Source organism: Paroedura picta, chromosome 10 (assembly GCF_049243985.1).
Source record: "Paroedura picta isolate Pp20150507F chromosome 10, Ppicta_v3.0, whole genome shotgun sequence".
Taxonomy (NCBI): Eukaryota; Metazoa; Chordata; class Lepidosauria; order Squamata; family Gekkonidae; genus Paroedura; species Paroedura picta.
In genome coordinates this window covers 54,847,945-54,872,486 of record NC_135378.1, presented here as the reverse complement: position 1 = coordinate 54,872,486, position 24,542 = coordinate 54,847,945, and the positions used below count along the sequence as shown (strand labels likewise).

The window sequence follows — 24,542 nt, the reverse complement described above, 5'->3', positions numbered from 1 at the left end:
GAACGTAGCGTGTGCTCAGCCGTCCAATCGGCGTCCGCCTTTGTTGTATGCGTGAAGAGCCCATTGACAGTTGCGGCCAGTTTAGAGACCTGTAAGAACGCCCCTTGCCGCGCCGCTATGCGCTGAGCGCGCTGGATTCTGTCCCCAGTGGCCTCAGAGCAGCATATGTCGAACGCGCTTGTTTTCAAGTCCTAAACAGACTGACTTAAACCCCTTGCAGACTATTTAAGATCGTTAAAGATCGCCCTCTTCGATCCAGTTTTTTGATGCGTCTTGGACCGCATTAAGCAGCTTTAGAAGACTGTAAACCCTTGTTTACAGGCCCCCTCAATAAGACAAATCTGCTAGAAGATCGCGATTATCTGGGGGAGGCGGTTTCTTAAGATGATTTAGGCCTTTTACACAGGTCAGTTTTCCTTCGCTTTCAGTTTGCTTGTCCGGGTTCCCTTCCCCTTTCTGTAGTGGAAAGATATCATTTGCCTGGGTCTTGAACAAATTTGGGATACATTTCCTCTTTGGGAGGATCTGGCATGGGGGTAGCAGCTATAGTGCAATATTATTACAAGTTACCATCAATTTTCAATGTTTTCTTAGGACTAGGGAACTAAGTCTTCACTCCTAAGCAGGTATATTTAGAAATAAGTACCAAATAAGTGTTCTTCGTATAGTGACCTATAGCTAGAGTTAGCCCTGAAACTTCTAATTGCTAAGAAGTAGGGTGCACCTGATGAAATTAAAGAGAATGGGTTCGTCCATAACTATCTATAGAGCACTAGTTAAGCAAGTAGATATAACTTTAAATGATTGGACTTTGCATTCAAATAACTATCAGTCTCAGCCCCACTCACAAAGTACTATGGAGTAACCATGGAGCAAGTTGCTAAGGAACAGTTTGCTTGGCACTGTGCAAAAAAGAAGAAAATATCCCTGTGCAACGTTATTAGCAAGCATCTCTTTCTCTCATACATATACCACAGAGAATTGTTTTCTAATCTTCAAGAAATTTTCAGGATATATCCAAATACCAGTGCAAGATGTAATGACAATTAATTGTGCCATGTATTTGTTATATAGATTATATATTATGCAGTGAGGCTCTTTAATTGCCTGTAGTATTTTTTCCTTTTAAAACAGCAATTTTAATCCATCAGATATTTGTACATTTCTTTTTTACTAAGCAGTGTTTCAGACTTGTAGCTACAGCTTTTAGAAAGAGGAAGAAATGTGCTGAACATGTTATTGCACAATGCATTACATTGGATTATTGTAAGCAGTATGCAGGCAACTCACTTGTACAGCCCATTGTAAATTACCTATTGTCAAATGAAGAAATGAATGTTTGAAACCCAATTTAGCAGCTTTTGAAATCTTACTATCAGCTCATGGGCTTTAAGCAGGTGGTGTACTAAATTTCTCCTGAACTGGGATTCAGAACCCTTGTAGCTCTGCAGCGCTGCCGGTGTCCACGTCTACTAACTTAACTAGCTTCACAGAGAGATGACTTTGAGGTCTGAGGCACAGCTTGTACATAGTGTGGGAATGAACAAAGAGACAGAAATACCATAGTAACACGTACCACTTCCAGTTTGATTTGTGAAAACAATCAGTCTCTTTTAAGAGAGAAATCCTGTGGCAGAGGCACTCAAACCTCAATATGCTAAAGAGTGCTACCTAGGACATCTGAAATCTTGGACTAGCCCCTTCATTCCCATTTTCTATTGGACCCTCTTGCCAAATCAGTGCTTGTCATTAGTGGTTACTTGAGGGGGGGGTGAAACTATAATTTTACCATTTGTCTCATTGATGTTTCTTTATTTAATTTATTTATTTAATACTGTGCTAGAAGGAACTAGGGTTGCCAGGTCTGGGTTGGGAAATACCTGGAACTTTTGTAGGTGGAGCATGAGGAAGGCAGTTTTTGGGGAGGGACTTAAATGAGCTATAGGGATATACAGTCCTCTTTCCAAAGTAGCCCTTTTTAAAGGGTGAACTGAGCATTGCTGCCTAGAGATCAGTTGTAATCCCTTCTCCAGGCACCACCTAGAGTTTGGCAACCCTAGAAGAAACCATTCTTAGGGGGTCAATCTAAATGTTCTCAGGGAGCACCTGAGTGGTGACAGCTATTACCATATCCTTTCCAGGAAACCCTTCATCCCAAGACGTTTCCCAGCAAAGAGAGGCATCCTTTCACCCTTTGTTTTGTCAGAAATCCTGAACAGGTTTATTCAGAAATCCCATTTTATTTACAGAACTGACTCATAGGAAAATGTTTTTAGAATTACCATCTCAGTTATATTTATTTTAATGAAAAGGTAAGAATATATTTCTACAGCATGCTGTCTAGAGTAGCAATCCCCAACCTGTGGGCTGCGGACCACATGTGGTCCGTAGACTAATTGGAGGTGGGCTGCGAAGGACGCCTTCTCCCCTCCCCCCCGGCCCTTTACTTCATCCCCCCGGCCCTTTACAACGCACTTCAGGTGTCATTGTCTCCCATCACTCCCAGATGGGACTATCTCGTTGCAGAGAAACAAGCTCAGGGTTCCCATTGATTTGTCATTGTCATGAGTTAAAATTTCCATGAAAATAAAACGTACCTTATGTTCATTGTTGTGGCGTGTCTGTATCTTATTTTGAAGGGATGTTTAAACATTACCATAGCAATCAGAGCATTAGGGCAGTGGTTGAGAGTAGAGGAGCAAACTACCCCCCCCCCACTGGGCCTCAGTAAAATTGTCAAGCGTTGAGTGGTCCTCGGTGATAAAAAGGTTGGGGACCACTGATCTAGAGCATTGGACGTGGATTAAGGATGCCTAGTTTCAAACCCCACTCAGCCATGAAGTTTATTAGATAGCCCTGAGCCAGTCTTTCCTTCACTTTGCAACTCACAGGGTTGCTGTAAGGATAAAATGAAAGAAGTCCAGCTGTTTGTCTATGGATACCCAACCTTTCACTCCAATGAGAATCCAAAGCACCTTACATTATTCTCTTCTCCTCTGTTTTATCCTCTCAAAATCTTTGTGAGGTAGGTTAGGGTGAGAGTACATGACTGATGCAAGGCCATTCAGCAAGCTTCCATGGCAGAGTGGGGATACAAACAGAGGTCTCCCTGATCCTTGTCTGACAATAGCCACTACATCACATGGGATCTTGTAAGGCATATCATTAGAGATATCTGAAGGGCAGAATAAATATGTGATCAATGAATGATATGCTTTTTCCAATGAAATGGCACACAAAATCTGACTGGATCATGTTGTTTATAGTTGGCTATCTTTAACATATTTGTTAAAGGTACATTATTTCCCCCCAGTAAATTGCAGATTAAGAAGACATTACATTTGTTCCATTTAAAGTATTTTTATTTGAAAAGGACTTCTCAATATATTATAATTATTTAAAATATATAATAAAAGATGACATTCTATATACAAAATGTACATTTCCCTTTCTCCTACTACATAGTATTAGGAAGATTAGGTTTTAATCTGTTGAATATTTGGTTGCTGCCACTAGATGGCCTTATTTCCATGCAGCCTTCAAACTTTTTGGAGGCTTGAAGAATGCTTGTCTTTGTCATGTCTGTAAGAATATCTGTTAAAAAGAAGAGATTATTTGTCAATGCTTAGGAACACTAAGTGTACAAATTGCTCTACTTGTTGATATTTTTACATAAATTATCATTGTTTGGTCCAAACTTTTCAATAAATCATTTGGAGAACTTTTAAGTATATTTGTAGAAAAAATATTGTAGGGTATTATTAAGAATTCTGTCCAAAAAAGATAAAAATTACATCTCAGAAGATTACAGTTGACTGCCCCTGGCAGTTACTTTGGGACACTTTGGCTATATGTCCCAATGCACTCCAAATGGCTGTAAAGGCATTCTAAACATGGATAATTAACATGGTGGGAGAAGATGGGAGCTGAATCATAATGGCAAGCTTTGCCCCCAATCTGTCTGCATACATTGGAGATTATGCCTAAAAGCATTTATACTCATGTCTTTCTTCATACAATTAAGAACTCTGATCATACAAAGAGAGCCATAAACATGTAATTATACATATAGGTCCCAATGAACACTCATATAACAGGGGTAGAACTTTTTGGCACAATACTGCTCTCCCCAAAGAATACATATTATAAATACACCTAGGGTATCAGAAAAATAGCTTTTGAAAGTGCTGCTTATTGCATTACTAAATGTATAAACAAAGTATGGTGAATGAAGGGGGTCCATGCTCCTCCCATCTCTCTTTGAGCACACATTTAGAATACAGGAACAGGAGAACTCCAAAAATGACCCCCACTTTCTCAGACTCAGCATATAGCTACAGAAAATGGCTGCATAAGAATACATTATTGAAATTGGTTGGACAAGCTAGAGAAGAATGTAATCATCTGACAGTCTCCCTATCCTCATATACTTACCTCATTGAGTAAGACCCACATAGGAGAACTAGAATGGACAGATAAACGAAGAGCATATATCTTTCCTATAGATGGGCTGATGACGCCATCTGCAATTCCATTTTCAAAGGTATCTATATGGAAATGAAAATTATTACTTTTAATATAGACTGTAATGAAATAAGTTGTCTTTGACAAAATTAAGGTTGCTTCTGCTAGTTAAGCTGAAATTATTTTTGTTATTTCATGATCCTTAATGAGTATTCCTAGATATTTTAAGATTCTTTGAACATAAGTAAACCATTTTTGCTTTCTTCCCCAAAACTATAAGTCTTATCAGGACTTAAATTGTTACATTATTTTTTAAAAATTAAGTCAGTTGTCATATCCATAGACATATGATTTAGAGCATTAATTTATATGTTGCCTTTTCAAGGTAGGGTATAAAACTTCCACAAACCTTAGGCGTCTGTTAAGATTTTCTAGGAGCTGACTGGTCAACACTTACAATCCATTTTTTCTTTCTTTAATAGATCGTGACTCGACAAGCTGAGATATTCTTAATACTTTTCAAATGTTTAATATTCCATAAGAGATCAATTCAGGCCCTAACATCATTTGGGCATATACAACGATCTCAGATATGAGAGTCAAATATGAGTGGGCTATAGGAGTCTCAGCATCAGCCTTTCCATAAGGTACTGATGCCGGAAAATTCAAAATTAAGTCTGATGAGAAACTGAACTCCACCAATTCAGCAATCCCACTCTATTCGAGGTCAGCTCAAACCTCTCTAGAGTTCAGGCCTTGCTTGTTTTGGGTCTTCCAACAGCTAATGTTCCTTGCTAGTTCTCAACTTGCCAAGCAAGTTTACATTTAAGGGGGTTGGACAGCAGCATGGAGGAACTAATTGTAGATGCCTAGTATATTTTATCCTTCAGGTCTAGGTTTTCAGGAACATCACCTTCTGTCTCTATATTTTGGATCTGTTATCCTCTAGGCATTTTGGCTTAATTAATTAAATCAAAAGGCACAAGAACTATAAAGTCTGCCTCCAGTGAACCCTGTCCTGCACAGTTTGTTGTCTTCCTAAGGGGCAATGTGCTTGGAATGGGAAGAGGCCTTGCAAGAAAGACTTGAGTCCACAGTCTCCCTCATCCTGGTTCTTCCCAAGTATCTCAGAGAAGCTTCAGAAGAATGTGATCTGTTTCTCTAAATGAAATCTTGCTAAAAATGCAAATGAAACATGGACAGAACTCACCCATGTGAGTGGGTGGACAGAACTCACCCATCACCTTCATGGAGTTTCTGTATGGCATCAGGCAAATTCTTAAACACCTTGTCCTCAGTTCACTATTTCCAATCTGTTCCTCAGTTTTTAATCAGCCTCACAGTTTAGTTAGGAGAGTACCAACCCTAACATTAGTATATCATTCATATATAGAAACATTGCGAGAAACATAGTTCTTGCCATAGGTTCTTTCCCTTCCCCATTGTGACACTCCACAGTCTCTCATTCCTTTTCTTTCTCTTGTCTCCATGCTTTCCCTTATCCTTTTCTTCCCAAGTCTATTTTCCTTGTTTTCTTATTTTCCTTGATTCTCTACATCAGTCAGATACACATGCATTTAAAAATCAGGGGGGAAATTATTTTAAACCTCGTCTTAGGCTATTATACCCGGCATATCCCACAACTGGGAGAGTGGATATGGTCTACTGCATGATCGTTGTGCTAAACATGATTGTGGTCGGGCTATTAAATGCCTTTATTACTTTATGGAAGCTCACATACTAGGCAGAATAAAATATTTAATTATGAATTAGATGTAAATCATGCTTTTAACAATAAGACCCCAAAATTAAAAAGTTGAGGAAAGGGGGGGGGGGTTGGATGGGTGAGTGAAGAGCTTTATGACTGGATACTAGTTGTGCCCTGCGGGGGAGGATAGATTCAGGTAGGTGGTCATGCTGGTCTGAAGCAGCACAACAGAGTTTGAGTCCAGTGGCACCTTTAAGACCAACAAAGTTTTATTCTGGGTATAAGCTTTCATGTGCATGCACACTTTTTCAGATACAAGTCACCAGCCATGCATATAAGTGGCAGGTAAGGAGGTTGTAGCCCAGAAGAGTTATTTAGAACTAAAATTCAATTAAGGTTGCCATGATCCAAGAGTGTGCATGCTCTTAAAGTTCGTTTGTCTTAAAAGTGCCACTTTGCATTCAAAATTTTCAGTGATGTGAACATTACTTTAGAAAAAGAACTTATTAAAATTAACAGTTGCTAAAAGATCAGATGTACTGAAATGTAGCTGAATATATAGACCAACGTGCATAGTTCTTAGAAATAACTTTTTCTTACCTATTTGTAAATATCCATCCTCTGTTGTTTTAAAATGCTGCGCATTGTTATTTGCAGGTTGTAAATTTGTTTCCTGTAACAAAACAAAACAAACAACCCAGCTGTTTTTTATACAGGAAACCTTACCTTCTGAATGCTCCTTTTTCCAAATCTTCCAATCCCTAGACTATGGTGGCATCTGTACCCTCCCCCCAGATAGTGGAAATTAGGCAGGTTGAAATTCTGACAGGCTTTGCACTAAATTCTGCCTGTTTCCAAATATGTAGTTATCAAGTTTACATCTTGCACTCCAAAGTCAGTTCCCACCAAATGTGTTTTAAAAAAATCAAACAAGAGCGGGGCCTGCAAGGACTCACAAGAGTTCCATTCCCCACTTCTGTGGGACTCTTCTTCTGGTATTGCACTCTCTTGCTCCTTCAACTCTGGCTCCATTTCCCCCTACCCCTTCATCCACTTGCCCTGTTCTGTCATGTATTCATTGTACGCATTACAATGGAACAGTCTGTTCCTCCCTCTGATATTTGTGCATGCTGTTTTAGTCTCATGAGGTGGAGTGCTTACTACTTATCTCTGTTAGTTATAGTAGTAGACTGCATGAGCTTCCTTGTTCTTAACCAGTTGCTCACAAGTCTGTATCTTCTTGCTGATAAATGGATGTTCTTTTGAACACACCTGTTTCTAGCATCTAAACCTAAGAGCAGGAACCTGAATGAGTAGCCTGTTCCTGATCTGCAAACAAAAGAGAACCACATAATTTTTCTATCTCCATGGTCCCTGGTTATTTGACCACATCTTCCTCCCCTAGATGTTCTCTGGTCTTTCTGGATGACCACCTCCTCACCAGTCTCCTTGTTCAATCTTCTTTTCACCGATCCATGTCTCTGTTCTCATAGTCTTTCTGGCCGTTTGCTCTCTCAGTCACTCAACTGCTCTGTTCCCCTCCATCTGGGTGGTCACCTACCTGCTTTGATATCCATCCACCTGGCCACTGACCCACTCCTTTCATCTTCATTCCTGCTCCTCTTAGCAGGGACTGCCATGTTTTTGAGCACTATCTTGCTATTCAACAACTGAATATGTCACCCAGACTTTAAAAAAAACTGCACATATGCAAATATCACATGTATGATTCGTGACACTTTTTATCCCCTCCCCACCTATTTTAGCATTTCTTATTCTTCTGTACATATGGCTACTATAGGTAGATAGATTTTAAAATATTTAAAATAAAATAAAAAGGAGATCAAGGGTAGGTGACCTTGACTGCCCAGGAAAACAAAACGTATTTTGACCTACCATTGGTGCAGAACATGATATTGAGTGTGTGACAATGTGTGTGTGTGTAGACTAAGGTGGCTAGCTCATTGATTACTCCCCAAACTAGATTGTTAATTTAATTTGTACACTGTTAATATATCTGAACTTTCTCTTTCTTGTTTGCAACCCATTACAGTGTTTTGTTATGACATTCATCTTTGCAACTAGGATTGAGGATAGTGTAATTTGTAATCAAGATGGGTGCCACTGCTTGGACCTGCCTATGTGCGGTTTGTCCTGGAAACCAGCTGCAAGCTATGGTTGTCAACCAATTTCAGTGCTCTCCCACAGGCTGGGTCAATCAAGTGTATGATGCCATCATGTGCTTGTGTCACATAGGAGACAGAGAAATAGCTGGAGAATAAAGGACAGGATGTTCTTATCTCTGACCAGAATTCTGAAGAACTGTACTGGCTAGAAAGAATAACCATTTCACAGGAAAGTTATAGAATCAGCAACCACTCTTCCTCTTTATAAATAAAAAGTGAAATATTTGTTACTGTGACAGCTGAAATACTTACATCAGCAGGAAGAACTTCTACAGTACTATTAAATAGTTTGTCTCCAGGATGTTCCATATTTCCACTTTTAAATAAGTACCTGGAAAACACAGTATTTCAGTATATTCAGTTGTATTATCTAATACTTAGCTTGTTAACTTTTATGATAGGATTAATATTCATTATTCTCTTTTCATATTTAGAGATGGAAGAAGAGGCATAAGTAGCCCAATAGCCAAACTAGATATTATACAACAGACACAGCAGTCATCCAGTCATGTTGACTTTTTGAACATGAGCAGAAACCACAGGGGGCTAAAATAAGATTACAGGAGTACCTAGGGTTGCCAGTCTCCAGTTAGTGGCTAGAGATCTGGAAATACCACTGGTCTCCAGGTTTAAAAGATAAGTTCCCTTGAAGAAAATGGCCCCTTAGGAAGGTGGACTCTATGGCTTCAGATCCAAAATATCCAAGAATGTCACAATCCAGAGCTGCCAACTGCAGTCAGTAGCAGAGTGAGAATGCTTAAATGGTGAAATTATGATTAAAATCACCATTTCCAAGTTGCTCTTACTCTCATGCAGGAAAATTAGGCAACCTGGGTAGGTGATATTGATTTGAAAAGTGTTTCACAAGTTGGTGGTCAAGATTCTTTCCCCTTCTTCTCTGATCAAATTGGCAGCTGTTATTTATTTAAAATAATGAAAGACGTGTACCCATGTGTTGTATGACTTTTGATCTGGCCATGATGTGAAAGTAATCCTACCTTTCCCTCCTATACATTGTCTTACATTCATTTCAATTTAGGCTTCTATTAGTAAAAGATGTATTAATACTTCTGATAACATCTGGAGAAATATATGTAACAATATTAAATTCTCATCCCTCAGTTGTCCTTTAGGTGTCAGATCATCTTTGTAATTTGTTTGAACAGCATTTTTCTCATTAATTGGGAAACATGGAGGATCAGGGATACTCTGTAAAGCTTCTGTTCTTGCTTGGCAATTGATGCTTTTACATTGAACACAATAGTTCATAGGCTCAGTTGATTCTTTTGCTCAGAAATAAACATAAAATATTGGAATATATATCCAGACCCTATTGAATTGAGTAACTGGGTAATTTATATTTCTTAGAAAGCTTAGCTGTTTTGAAAATATAATGATTTTGTATAAATCATTTTAATTAAATAATTCACTCGATTTTAAAATTTATAAATTAAAGGAAATATTCTTCCATCATTAACTTACCTTTCAATTTTCTGTGGCTGAAAAAAGCTGAACAGTATGTAATCTCCAGCCACAGGAGCAAAAGCCCAGAAACATTCCATTCCTCTATAAGCCTTCTCTAAGGTAAAGTGCTGGAATACTTTTAAACTTGTGCTGACTTTTGCAGGAGGGTTGACATGTGCTTTAAATAACTGGTTTTTGCCAAAATATTTATCCTGTTGGACATAAACACAAGTCATTCATATGCAAAGTGAGTATAACAGAGGAAGTCAGAGATATGATAATCTGTATGTTCAAAATGTGATACAGCATGAAGTTATATAAACAAGACTAGTAGTGTGGCGGCAGTGGGGCGGGCACCTTCTCGGCGCCTCCTGCAGCTCCTTCTCAGCAGTGCCAGTGACTCCTACTGAGTGCTGGCGGCGGCTGGGTGGAGCGGCAGGGCAGCGGAGACACATCGGGTCCGACAGCCAGGTGCTTCTGTGGCCAGGCTGCTGGAGAGGAGAGCGGGCATTGCTAGTGTCAAGTCCAAACACTGTCTGAGGTCTGGACGTGCTCCACCCCCCGGGCAGTTTCCCAAATATTAAGGAGACCCAATGGATAAGGATGTCCCTCAGTGTTCTTCAGAATCATTAAGCATGGGCCATTTCAACCATTACGTATCACCGTGCATATGGGGAGAACACACTACTTGCAATCCTCCTGATGCATGTAGCAATATCAAAGAGCAGTACACATATTTTCAGTTTCACTAAATGGGAATCAGTACTTGGGAAAATTAGGAGTCTTACAGCAGTACCAAACTGAAAATGCATGCATTGCTCATTTCAGACAAAATTGTACTTGCACATACCAGGAGGACCATGTGAAACATTTTCTTCCCATACATTCAGTGAAATGTAACAAATAAAAGGGGGCTATTATCATACATCTATTTTCAAACTAGCCATAAATCTAGATGAATAGATCCACAAAATGGAGCTAGTTGGGAAAATCTGAAGGAGATCTCTGGTTTGCATAAAAACCCCTGAAATCTTACATAATGAGATTAAAGTTCCTCAAAATAACAGTAACATTATTGTAGCTTTAAGAAAAGGATGCCTACAGAGCTTTCGATGGACATTATGCAGATTGCTAGGCAATCACAACAGTATTACTGAGCTTTCCAAAGCAAACTTTGGAGGATGGACTGACTGGCATCACATCCCTGTAAGTTCCCTCCTTAGGCACCACTTACAAATCTCCAGTAATTTGCCAACTCTAATCAGAGAAGCTTTGGGGGGCATCTCATTAATGTTCATAAATTACCACTGGCCCAGTTGTATAAAGCTCCATGGTTCATTCTGATCATGGATTTAGAGAAAGAAAGGTAAAAAAGAAATCTTACTTTCAAATTCTGTATTTTTCCAGCTAAGGATGAATAAATGCCCACATGCTGAAAGAGTGATGGCTTATAACTGATACGCAGATAGGCCTTTTGTCTTTCACAGTGTTTCTGGAAAGGAAATCATTTTGTGTTATTAAAAAATTATTTTATTATATTTATATACTGCCCCAAAGGAAGAAACAAGTGGAGATCTGCAATTCTCATGGGAGGATCCCTTCCCACTCCTAGTCGGGGCTCCCCCCCCCCATTGCTGCGAGTACCACCACCAAACTAGTGTGAAACCTGCCCCCCATCTCCTCTGCTATCAGTAAACAAAAAGTCATTTGCAGCCTCCACTGCCAGGTCCAAATGAATACAACCCACCCACCATTGCCCTGAGAGTTGGCAAGCCTGGACCCCCCTGCAGCAGCATCTTTACCACCTGCAAGCCTGACAAAGCTCCCATCACCCCACTATTGTAGCCATCACCAGTGGGTGTAACACAGCTCCCTGTTGTCATCCCCCACCATCCCCAGTTCATTTTTGGTACATTAGGGATAATTTTGTTTGGGGTCATTGAAACCCTCAATGCATTTTAAACATCTTCTGGTTTGTTTGTTTTTTACATATCTAGGGAGTCCCCCAAGTTTGCAGATTTATTTGTTTTAGTCAATTTGTGCTGTGGATTTAAGTAACCACAGATTGACCCACTTTCAACTATTAGGATATAAGATAGATAGCCACATTCATCTGCATTTCATTTTCTCTGAATATTTATGACTTCTGCTTTGCTAAACATGTTCAATTGCAAATGAGCAGACAAACTATATTGCATTATAGACAGTTGTGGCCCAAACTGACTAACCAAACTGGTGTGATATTACTAAACAAATAATTCAAATGCACATACACGCATACACACAAAACAGTTTTCAGTTTCAACAGAGGGAAGGGGAAAGATGCATACAGAAACACAAAATACATGTTATGGTTCTGCCTCAGAATAGGGGAGAGATCTCAAAAAGAAAGAAAGCTAAGAGCTGTTACAACAGCAGCATAATAGGAACCACAAGGTGCAATGAGAAGTGAGTGAATAGAAAAAGAACTACAAATTAATATTTGATCTCAAGATAAGATGACCGTAAGTTTTATACTACTTTTTTCACTAGTGTAAGACCCTCTTTGTGACCCAACAAGATTTTGTTAGTGATCATGGGACAAATATGGACCCAAGACCATGCTGGACACAAGTTGCAGTAAGGGAGTATCTGGATGAGATCACCTCTTTCTCCTTTCATTGGAAAAGTTGATAAATCATATCCCTATAGAATTAATTTGTGCCAATGAGCAATATCAAGCAATTTTGTGTAGGATTACAGAATATTTGTTTATATCTTGTTTTAATTTCTGTTCCTCTTACGTCACCTATAGCATGGTACAATACGATTTTTTAATTGTGAGAGTAACAATTATTCACCACTGGAATTCAAGATACTGGTGCAGTTAAATTATTTGTTTTGAATTCACTGTATATCTGAGCTCACTTGTATAAGCATGCACCAACATATTCTTCCTCTTCTTAAATGTAATCATTGCATAACAGATCTTTTCCCTAAGGCATCTAACATTCTTAAATATATATAGAACTTACTGCGTCTCTTTCCGGATTGCAAACTTTAACCCAAAGTAAGTGGTCTAGAAGCCAGTCAATCGGCTTATCCTTGTAGAACATTAAAAAAAATTCTACTATCAGTGGTAAGTCTCTGGATCTGAATAATTTTCCTGTAAATAATATTTTTAATTGGAGATGATATTACAACTTTACTTTCTACACAAAATAATTTACAAGAGAAAAATCAGCATTATTTGCTCAATACCTATTGTTATTTTCTATATCTAAACAGACAATGATATCTTATATTCGAATCAAAGGTCAAAATTCTGCAGCAGAGAGAAATCTGTACCTTCTATAACAGGGGTAGTCAAACTGCGGCCCTCCAGATGTCCATGGACTACAATTCCCAGGAGCCCCCTGCCTCGTCCTCCTCCCCGGTTGCTGCCTCGGGGGCTGCCCTGCCACTCTGCCGCCAGCTCACCTTTGGTACTCCCCAGCAGCTGCCATGGCTGGGGCTCCCCCTTCGCATTGCACTGTGCAGCTGCTGCTGCCAGCACACCTCAGCAGGTGGAGGGAAGTCAGGGGCACCGGCGGGAAAGCAAGTGGAGCAGGGTCTCAAGTGGCGGCAACGTCTCTTGGCAAAAGACTAACCCCCCCAGGCCTCAGTAAAATTGTCAAGCATTGACTGGTCCCCGGTGATAAAAAGGTTGAGGACCACTGCTATACTGCATTCTTTCAGGGCACTGACAAAACACACAAGGCCTAACACTGGGAGTCATGTCTTCCTGGGCAAAATGTGAGGTTGGAGACAAGATTCCCCATAAACGATTTTCTCCTACTGTGGCTTCCAAACAGTTTTTTTTTTTAAAAAAAAGAATCTACCCAATGAGTCTTAACTGTGCTGCTTCCCATCTTCAGAACACTTCCCCCCAAATCTGTTTGGTCACACCATCTGAACAAGTCCCATTTTCTTGCCGTCAGCCCTTGGCAGCTGCTGTTTCCTCCATCACATTGCCAGAGGATTTTCAAGCCACCCACCACAAATGGCGATAGGGCTTTTCTGCATCATGCTTACCCTCTGAAGACATTATATTCCGGCCGCTCTGCATGGTGTCACCAACTTCCCATGTCTGGCAAGCAAGCTGCTTGCTACATCCGCCATTTTGAAGTGCAAATTGGTGAATCCCAAAAAGTGGATTCACCAACCTAAAAAACGCTATCACCCGACGGACAACCAGCAGGCCACCAGCACAAAAATGTATGGAGGCAAAGAAGCACTACATCCACTTCCAATGTCCTGACTTCACACCCGCCTCCCTCTTCCCAGGACAGAATTTTTTTATTTTTAATGGAGAACTGCCTGGAACAATGAATAGGCAGACATGCGCCTCGTCTGTGATTGTCTGTGCCTCTATGAATATGCAGATAGGCATTTAATTGAATACGTGTATTTAAAAAAAAAATTCAGCAGTTGCCGGAAGTTCATGTGTCAATCAGCCAATCTGGGAGGTGATTGGTTGGTGACAGTGGTAGGCAGGCCAAAGTGAAACAAGACTAAAGTGCCTTGCTCTCTCTTCTTGTGTTTCTGGCAGCAACTGAGGAGTGCAACACATGAAAAAAAGAGCCCAGAAACATTCGAGACAGCTTGAGTGGAATGCCAGTGAGTCGCGATTATTTCTTGCACTTTGCCATACAGCAGGCTTCACGTGATAATGCCCAATGTGCAGAAAAGCCCTTATAGTGCTACAGCAATTAGTGATTTAAAAGAATGCACTCTGGTGACATAGCAGGAAAAATGCAGCTTACTGAGGACATTACACAGACACTTTAATGTGGAGCCTCCATTGCCAATGAGCATGCTTGTGCATTAGTAGGTGCAATGAATGGGAAATGGAGAATCCTCACCACATGGAAGCAGCCATAGTTAGACATACTGTTGTATTATACCCCTTAACAAAACACAAGCAATGTGTTTTCCTTGTATAAAGCTGTCCCTTGCTACCGCAGCTGTACTTACCAATAAATCCAAGCTGAGAAAATTCAAGGATCATCCAATCATTTGATGATTGTTGTTCAGCAAAATCCTTTATTGTCTGTATATAATCAGGCTTGGCTACAATATCATCTTCTAGCTGAGAAAAGATTAGTCTTTTCAATAAAATCCATGACTTATGATACACTTTGCAGACAGTGAAAACAATACAGTCTCTTCCAGGGAGGAAAACAGAAATAGAAGATAAATGATGATAAGGCACCTATGTAGAAGGCAATTCTCCCTTTCATGGACACAGAACTGGAATACCCATTAGATAGGTGAGATGACAGGCAACTAAACAAGGCATTAATGGGCTAACAGAAGGGAATGAAAAACAGAGTTAATTAAATACAGACAATAGTTCCAGAAGAACAGCTACATTGGCCTATTACACCAAGAATAAAGAGGAATCTTCTGGCACCCTAAAGACTAAAGAAAGATGCCACAAGACTTCTATTTAGGTATTTCTAATGTTACACAGGAGGGACTGGGAAGTTACATTCTATGTTGTGGAAGGAAATAAGTGCCAGGAGAAGATGCTAGTTCCTGTGAATCCAAACTGCTACCAGCTGCACTCAGCTCCAACATTGAGAAGCCTTCTGCTGTCACAAGAGGGCTCTTGCATCAGTGGAAGACTCCTTTTGAGGAAAGCCTCAGTAAGTGGAACAGGTCCACAGGATCTCATCAAAAGCAAAGATTATTTAAATGTTAGTCTTTTCCCTCACTAAGTAGGAGGCACATTAAATTGCTTTGTTGCATAGTTTTCTGATTGAAGCTACTTTTGTTTGCTAGAAACTTGATCTGCCTAACATCTCTCGAATGACTGTGAAATAAGCAGAATGCCTCTTGCTTTCTACTACTACCATAGTGGGTTTTTTAATGCAAGGTAATTGGAACAAATCGGAGTACCGTCTTGTGAGATTTTGTGAGTTCCAAGCTAGTTACTGAAGTGAAACAATACTCCCAGTAAATGCACTGACTTTTTGGCATGAGTTCTGAATCAAGATACTAAAAGCTGCTGTCGTTTTTTAATGTTTTCATTTCAGCTCCCTTGAGTGTTGATAAAAAGCACTTTCTAACAACTACTGAAACAGAGCTTCTCAAAGATGCTTTCAGCTGTGGAAATGCATAATTATCTTGGGATGAAGCAAGCTTAAATGGACAAAGAGAATAATTACCATTCACCCCAGGTGAAGAGGGATTTGGCTGCCTGCTCTTATGGCTCCCATACAGCCCCATTATCTGGTCCTTGGCATGATGAAAAATCTCCTAAGGGGTTTTCCATAGACTGAAGAAAATATGAATGACTACACTGAAAATATTGACACAATTTGCTCTAAATCTCTCTTAGACTTTTATTGATTAACAAAAACACCACTCCATTAAAAAAAAAGAGAGAGAGAGAGTTGTCCATAGGAAAATAAAGCTGCAGATAATAAGGTTGCTTCCCTTAAATTGCTTTGGAAAGTTGTTTCACTCCTTCCTCTGCTACTCATGCGAACAGGGCTTCTCACCCAGGCATATCCCCCCTTCCCATACCTAAGGAATGCGTAGCATGTGAATTTCTACCCAAAGGAAAAACTTATCTGGGCCATCGTTCCACATCCCGATCTGATCTGGAGCAAAATTACTGTAAGACACTTTGCATGTGGCGTCTTTGCTTGAGATTTATTCAGGGATGAAACAATTACATTTTTTCCCTCAATTCCATAATTGGCTAACCATGGTGATAGTACACATTTCAGTATATCCCTACCCATTTTTCATAACTGGATTTATTTAATGTGACTGCTGCTGGTATATTTTAGTCCTTAAGAAACTTCCTTTTTTTCATGGCCTGTTTCTAGTATTGTGATATTTCCTTTGTGTCTTGCTTTTCTTAGGGCCTGTTTTCAGGAATCATTCTGTCCTACAGTCTTCAGTCAGTCAGATGTCCCACTGAATGTATGCATGAAGGTTGGTCGCAAGATAGCCTGCTGCTATTTGGACACGTGACACTTGGTGTTAAATAATGTTGGGATTTGGAATTTACAGTAAAGTCTTTTTTCATGCTTCAATAATTCATTATAGGTCACTTTTTGCCCCAATGGGGGAGAAAGCTATTAACATTCTAGTGCTAATGGTGAATTCTTACATGACCTGAGTGGTGTGGTTCCTTCTTCCCCCTGATTACATCCTACACTGTTCCAGTAATTTTTGAAATACAGAAATCATGTGGGGGGGGGTTGATATTATTGTTCCCCACCCCAGTGCTGCCCTTCTTAGTTACCAATGCTGGTGACATGGGAAGTAACCAGATAATTGTGCAACACACGTGGTCTCCATGTTTTAAAGGTTACCAGAGCAGCATGGAATAGGGACTTAATAGGGCTACACACAAGTAGTGGCAAAGTAGGACCTAAGTAAGAACCAATTAAGCACTTGGTCAGTCAGATCTTTCTTCGTTAGCATCCTGTTCCAGTATTTAATTTCACATAATAAATTTAAGATTGTGGTTTGAATGAACTGTGCAGTCACTTGTTGATCAGTCATATAAATGATTTTAAAAACTGATTTTAACAAATTTAGCATAAATCTTTGTAGCAGCTTTATCAGTAAGACCAGCTTAGGGGACAAAAAGACAATTGGGCTGCTAGGACACGGGGGAAAGGTCTGGGAAGGCTGAAGAGAAACATCTTAGAATGCTTTGTGTTAAGGAACTTAGTTTCTGAACACTTTTCAATTAGCACTTTTTTATTGTTCTTCACATGGATACTATGCACTTTGGGTGGGACTGTGGGGCATAGTGAAAGAGATTCTGCTTTGCAACCAGAAGATTCCAGGTTCAATCAATCCCTGGAATCTCCAGTTAAAGGAACAAAGCAGCAGATAACCTTTGCTTCAGAATCTGGAAAGCTGCTGCCAGTCTGAGTAGACAATATGATCACAATGAACCAATGGTCTGATTCAGCGTAAGGCAGCTTCCTGTGATAATTGTGCATATCTCAAAATTATTCTATTACCCTGATTGAGAAATCGCAAAAACGCAGGAAATACTTCCCCAAGAGTAATCAGTATCTGATATTTATTCTAGAAGTTTCTTTTAAAAAAAACACAGTTTAATCAATGTGGGTGTGTATGGAGCAGCTGAACATACCTGTAAATAAAAGGTTCCCTTTGGTTGGGCATATAGCATTAAGAAGCTATAATCCAGATTCTGTTTTGCTCTCCACCTAAATGGAAGCAAGAAGTTCTGATTTTTAAAAAGAGCTTATTTTTATTTTATACTTTCTGTTCTTTCTCTCTAGACAAACTCTTATCTGGGCTCATTTCAATCAAGTTTCTAGCTAGAGTTCAGGGTACTATTACCTTGCATGACTTAATAGATAACCACCTTGGGTGGTGACTGGGAGCTAAAAAAATGCACTCTGGTGGTCCCTCCCTCTGTCTCTTTTGACACCTCATTCAGACAGACAAGCTGGTGGCTGAGGCTGCTGCTGCTTCTTACAATTATTGCACCAGTCAGCCAATGACAAGGGGCAGCTACAAGGAGCTGTAGCACCTCTCTCTTCCCCCCTCCTTCCCCCTCCTTTGTTTCTTTCACACACCTTCCCTAAATGGGAAGTATGTGCCTGAAGAGCTCTTCACTTGCCAGTTTCAAGCTAAAATCCTGGAGCTAGTTTTAACTTTTATGGCTTGACTCTAGGATGTCTCAAGGTACTCCTGCCATATATATCCACGCAGTTGTTGGGACCGGGAAATGAAAACCTTTGTGACTTTTATTATTGTCAGAAAAGAAACACATTATGACAAATCTAGGGCTTCTTTGGAAGGAGCTGCTTGATTTCATCGTTCCTTCTGAGTCAGAAGCCTGCTGAACTTCTGTGAGTGTCAGAAGGGTCATAAAAAGGACTTTTTATAGCCGGGCATTTTCATTCTAGCCTGTGCAGTTTTTAACTTATATTTGCAGTTTGATTTCTTTCAAAAAGTAAGATATATTTTTAAAATAAATAACCAAACCTCATTAAACATATGTTCACTGTTCTGCTTGAGAAGGCAGTTGTGCTGCCTTTCATACCTTACTCTGTCCTTTGAGTCTCCAAAAGTTTCCTTCAGGTTGGAGAGCTGAGGATAATAGGAAGCAGGAGGAGAAATAACTTCCAGGGCTCCAGAAAAAACCTCACTTGGGAAGCTAAAGAAAGAAAAATAAAAGATAGTATGTTCTACAAGCAAACATAAAGAGACATATTACTTATAGGATAACAGATCTATATTTGTATGTGCTTATGAGCAACTACGGGTAAATTTCATTGAATAAGACTTACTCCCAAGTAGACTTGCTTAGGATTGCTTATGAGGGGCTTGGCAGCAGCTCCTGCTTCTCTCTCCCGTACCTGTCTGTGGTACAGTCACGTGTGCCTGCCTGGCTCACTCAGGGATGATGGTGGCTCATATTTTCTCTCTGTCCCTTCCTGGCTGTCTTCACGCATACAGATTGCCAACTCATGGGGGGAGGTCCCAACATCTGGGATTGCAGCAGATTCCTCCAGCCTTCCCACCCCAACTGACAACGCTCTCTATGCAGCAGGTGTGGGGACTTGGTGATTGCCAGGCATGTCCACACCATTCCTGTTTCTTGCTTTCTGCCAGGGCCAGTGATGATGACAGGCACAGAGGACTAACAGGTAGGCAGCCCATGACATCACTACACTCTCTGCCATCCCAAGCAAACCTGTTTCCCTTGGCTGCTGCTGCCTTTTCCTCCCATCTTCCCCAGCCCTTCCAGTGCACCTGTTAGGCAACTCCCAACAGGGTGGCTGAGTTCTTGTGCCTGAGAACGTGAGACTCTGTTTAATCTTTTACAGACTGAAAATCCTCTCACTTTCCAGAAAGGTTTTCAGATTTTTGCTGCAAACTGGGGACTATCCCATATCTGTTGGAAAATCTCTTTTCCCTGTACATGATTTAGGATCTGTAGCTGAGACCATGTTGAGAATTAAATATAATGCTAATGGAATGAAGATATTAACTGTGGTCCTCATTTCCCCAAATGCCATTTTATTCTACACTTTACATTGCACTGAAGTTTTCCTTTGTCCATACATGATGGCTCCATCACTATTACCAAGCTGGAAGAAACCATACAATGTTTCCCCTGTAAAATCTGTATGAAAGGCTTCCTGGCTAACCCACCTATTTTACTGCACAAGCAGCTATTTCATCCCACCATCACCTCTGTAAAATATACATCGGGGGGGGGGGGGGGGGAGAGGGGCAACAGTTTAAGAGGAATCAAAAACTAGTGTAATCTAGACCTTAATTGCATTTCATAACAAGGGCCTCAGTAAAGCCAAAGCAACATTTGAATTCAGCCTTTCAAAGAACAATTATTCTATACAGATTGGCATCGCAAAGAAATGGGTTGCTTTATTACATTAAAGTGGAGGGTTATAAAAAAAAATCCACAGTCCCTACAAAAAAAGCAGAACTGCTCCAAGTAACCAGACAAAGGGTTTTAGAAATGCCTAGATAGCAGCAGAGATTGTTCCTTGCTTCATAGCATTAAGGTCACTAAATCCAGTCTTCTATGTACATAGGGGGTGCTTTGGCCTGCCCTATTAAATTCTTTGGGAAGTAGGCTCAAATTCAAGCTCTTTAAGAGATGCTTAAAGACAAGAAATGTAAGCTGGACCCACTGAAGTGCAACTAAAGGATTTTGCTAAACTTGGTAAAATTAATGTTTCCCCCCATCCTCCTCGAGTGTTATGCAAGACAACAGAGGCATTAGTGACTATTTATAGGCCACTTTCATTTCTTAAGCATTACATTGTAGTGTCTTGGATCCTAAGCAATAGGAGAGGAATAATGCTAGAAACAGGCCACTTCCCCACCTCTTCCCTCACACTACAACCTTATGGTTGCCTACTTTTAGATCTCTCTGGCAGCCCCTTTAATTGGTACACAGAAAACTAATATGATCAGTTAATATTGTTTAGCTATGTGCAATGAAAAACAGCAACTGCACATTTCTGCATATGAAACCTCTATTAAAGGGACATTTATCCACGGCCAGTTGCTAATCTTAATTTCTGTGCTTCTGCTATAGTGCTCCTGCAGTTCAGTGGACCCTAGGAACTGTGTGGGGCAAAATGGGAGTCCACAGCAAGAAAGGAGCAGGAAACAGCAAAAATCCATTTCCATTGAGGGAAAAGTCACTCCATCACAGGGACTGCTGCTGAATAGATGGAATAGCACCTGAAACTCTATATTACTGATCAGAAAGCATTTACTTAAAAACAACAACAACATGTCAACTTGATTTATGTTTAAGCTGTCCTAGACTGTGACACTATGGAAGGCTTACCTGCTTCTAATGTTTTCTGCAATGCTGTTTACATATTCTGTATCCACCTACAAAAAAAGTTAAAGAAAACTTCAGTATTTCTGATATTTTTTGAATCGCAAAGTTTCACTATGACTCATTATGCACGGGGGGGATAGTGCACATTTGGGGTGGAAAGACCGCGACTAAAATCACCGATAACGCACGGAGCCGGCTGCAACTGGCCACAGATTCGATGCATGCCGCCGAAAAAGCCGCGTTAGTGAAACGCGGAAGAAAGCGCAGCTTCCGGGTGACCGGGGCGCAACCTGAAGCGGCGCTCGGATCGCCGCGTGCATAATCGGTTACTCTGGGTTTTGCCACCATTGCGTCCCGTCCCGTGCATAAGCGGTTTGCTTCACGTCTTCCCCCTCCGTGTTTTCCATGTGGCCCGAAATCGCCATTTCAGCGGCCGTGCATAATGGGCCTATTTGGAAAATCTGTATGTTCGTTCACTGGTTCTCATCACTGAAAGGGCATCTGAGGTCATCATCAAAAGTCACACACTTTCTCTAACCTGCTGGTGAGAAAATTCCCATAAGTAACATTTCCTTGCCTCAGGATATCCGTTACAGAAAGTTTCCTAGTGTTCCAAGCTAGTGGCAGTTGGAGGAGAAATTAAAATAAAGACCTAGGGCATATTCCCATGGCATGCCATGTGTATGCATATGACCGATGGCATTGCATTTCACCACAAATTTAAAATTTTACTGAGGTCACACTTAAAAATATATGGGAGGGGGGAGAGAGATTGTATCTATTGCCCTGCCTCATCTGCACATTCATCCAAACATTTGAAGAGAGCTCAAAGTGCTGGATCCTTTGTTACCAGTTAAGGAAACTGTACAAGAATTGAATTAGTTCAAGTCCCGTGGGTGCTGCCTCGCCGTTACACCTTAAATAAACCTTTGTTGGGTGCTATTTGTTGTGCTACTTCAGATCAACATGGCTACCCACTTGAATCTATGTGAAAGATTGTTAGTCATAAAAGGAAGCATGATAATGGAAGTTACCTCTCAGTGTTTCCTCTCATTGTGTGCCCATCCTGAAGACAGCTTTCTGAGGCTTGGTATGGAGTCAGAATTATATATGCTGGTAGGGGGGTTATATGTGGGGAAGAAGGGGTGCAAGGCATCCTGGGCTTGCTAATAGCTCAAAAGGTAGTGTTTTTACTTTTTAACGTGGAAGCATGCCATGGCAGAGCAGCACTTACCCAATGCGGCCAAGCCCCGTGAGGAGGAGGATCATGGCCATAGTGAAGGGCCTCTGCTGCAGTCAACCCTGAGAGTGCAGAGCGGCACCTGCAACCAAGCCAAGCCAGTCGCTCCACTCAGCGGGTGGCTGGAGTGTTATGGCAGCTGGCCAGTGTGTAGAAGGCACCCACTAGGTGGTCCCCCAAAGGAAGGCCAGACTACAAACGGGTCACCCACCGAAGGAGAGCCAGAGCAGTGCAGCAGCAGGCATTTAACACACCCCTCTGTCTCCGTCTACCTTGGCAAGGCCCAGGGGAGAGCGCTCGCCTCCGACAATCACCCCTCCTATCATGTGACTAAATGCCTCAAAATCTGCTTCTGATTTCCTCAGGGAGTTCACACACACACACACACTGTGCCTATACTAACAGCCCTACACTCTTGCTGGGGCTCAGTTTCTCCTCTGTTGCCTTCTTCATTGACTCCCTTCCCCACGAACTTTGTTCCCCATCCCTGCCTAACTCTCTCCCTCCCTGATTCCTTCTCTCCCAGCAAAAGCACCCTTCATTGGGCAGTTGGTGAGGGAGAGGGAGCAAGGGATGGGGCAGCTGGTGGAAGCCCGAATGGTGGGTGCAGGACTGAGAGCCCCACAGTGAGTGCAGAGTGAACCAGCTCATCCCCCCTCCCCTTCTCTTTTTGCAGCCCGCAGCCAGCAGAAAGCAGCCTTGGCTCCACCCAAGGTCCTGGATCAAAGTGTTCTCTTTCCATGGCCAAGATGATCTGAGACAACTGTCTGGAATTGTGCTCCACAGACATTTCCCGGCTGGGTGGCAAAAGTGGGACTCTCTACCTACTCCAAAGGCACTATTCTCTCGGCAGATCACTTGGGATATTGCAAGTCTACCACTGATCATTTAACTGGCCCACAAATTTCCTAGTCTCATTTTGAATTTCATCTAGCCTTACAGAAGGACAGTAAATAGAATAGAATGCTCCAGTGTGGGCAGCAGGCTAGTTTATGTAACCCAGAGGCAAGTGGAGGCCATCCTCCCTGTCGCCATTGACATGTGAGGAGGAGGAGGAAACCCAGATGGAGAGGGGAGGAAAAGAGAAGCGGTTGGAAGAAAGGAAGGAGGTTGGAGGAGAAAGGAAACAGATGGGGAAAGAAGAAAGCGAGGAGGAGAGAGAAGGAAGGAGAGATGGAGTGATGAAATATGAGAGGGAGGTGAGGGAGAAAAGAGGGAGGAGGGGGAGGAGGGAGTAACTGGGAAGGAAAGAAGATGAATGGAGGAATAACACGGAACTGACAGGGAAAAGAGAGAAGACAGATGGAGGAGAGGCAAGAAGGTGACAGAGATGGGAGAGAAGACTGACAGAGTAAGCACTTTCTTCATATGTTTGATATTTTCACATAATGTATTGTGATAATCCAATTATCGCAATTTTTGTGTGTGGTTGCCGTGTTATGACTTAACTGGAGGTAGGAACCACCTTCTGAACTAGCATAGAATTCCAGCTAACCTCTGCTCCTCATCCACTACATTTCCAACACTGTCCCTTTTATCAGTGATGTCTGGTTGTTGTAATGGTTCTACTGGAATTACATGTAATCAGTGCAATGGTAACACTATCACTATGCCCGTGTGATTTGTTACACTATCCTAATGCATTCTGCCGCTGCAGTAGAGTGGCAATCCTGTCCTCCCACAGCGGGTACTCAAGGATAAGATTACACTATTATACATCTTTTAAAATCAAGTGAGAGGCTTCCCATTTTGTCAGGTTTCATTGTACTCTTGCAAACATTGTGGGGGTTTCCCCCTTTTGTTTTACTGTAGAATGTTAGTTGATGAAACTCAAAAGTCACTCGGATATTTTTATGCTAAACAGTAATATCTGGAAAGATTATGTGAGCATAGATTGTAACATCATCTACAGCAGAAGAAGACAGTAACCACTGCTTAGACCCAGAGATGAACTTTGTGGCTATCATGTGACTGACTCGTCATATTTGTTTCCTGCCTGTAATTAAGGAGATTTCAGGTGTTAGCCAAAGTTCACTTTTCATGAGAATAAGGTGGGATTTACTTGTGCTGATACAAAAAAAGCTTAAATAAAACAGCTCTGGTAGCCAGTAAACAGCAGAGATTGTT

General features: G+C 41.1%; 1 protein-coding gene and 1 long non-coding RNA gene across 5 annotated transcripts in view; one reads left to right on the top strand and one right to left on the bottom strand.

Moving 5' to 3' along the window:
• Positions 1-87: 87 nt before the first annotated feature.
• Positions 88-23,332, top strand: LOC143819099 (uncharacterized). 2 transcript variants are annotated; one of them, XR_013224786.1, is made up of 4 exons: positions 88-406; positions 16,719-16,791; positions 19,309-19,499; positions 23,092-23,332. It is a non-coding gene; the product is annotated as an uncharacterized LOC143819099 (long non-coding RNA). The 2 variants fall into 2 exon arrangements; XR_013224787.1 differs by lacking the exon at positions 88-406 and adding an exon at positions 15,399-15,491.
• Positions 3,351-24,542, bottom strand: part of MGAT4D (MGAT4 family member D) — a 42,636-nt gene continuing 21,444 nt past the window's right edge. For all 3 annotated transcript variants that reach the window (XM_077300228.1, XM_077300229.1, XM_077300227.1), the window contains 11 exons: positions 21,179-21,225; positions 18,893-19,006; positions 17,972-18,047; positions 14,818-14,932; positions 12,837-12,967; positions 11,207-11,314; positions 9,841-10,034; positions 8,611-8,689; positions 6,773-6,845; positions 4,435-4,547; positions 3,351-3,594 (listed from right to left, as the gene is read on the bottom strand). In XM_077300228.1, coding sequence (XP_077156343.1) covers positions 3,577-3,594; positions 4,435-4,547; positions 6,773-6,845; positions 8,611-8,689; positions 9,841-10,034; positions 11,207-11,314; positions 12,837-12,967; positions 14,818-14,932; positions 17,972-18,047; positions 18,893-19,006; positions 21,179-21,225 — 1,068 coding nt within the window. In that variant the 3' untranslated portion in view covers positions 3,351-3,576. The remainder of the gene's footprint in view (positions 3,595-4,434; positions 4,548-6,772; positions 6,846-8,610; positions 8,690-9,840; positions 10,035-11,206; positions 11,315-12,836; positions 12,968-14,817; positions 14,933-17,971; positions 18,048-18,892; positions 19,007-21,178; positions 21,226-24,542) is intronic.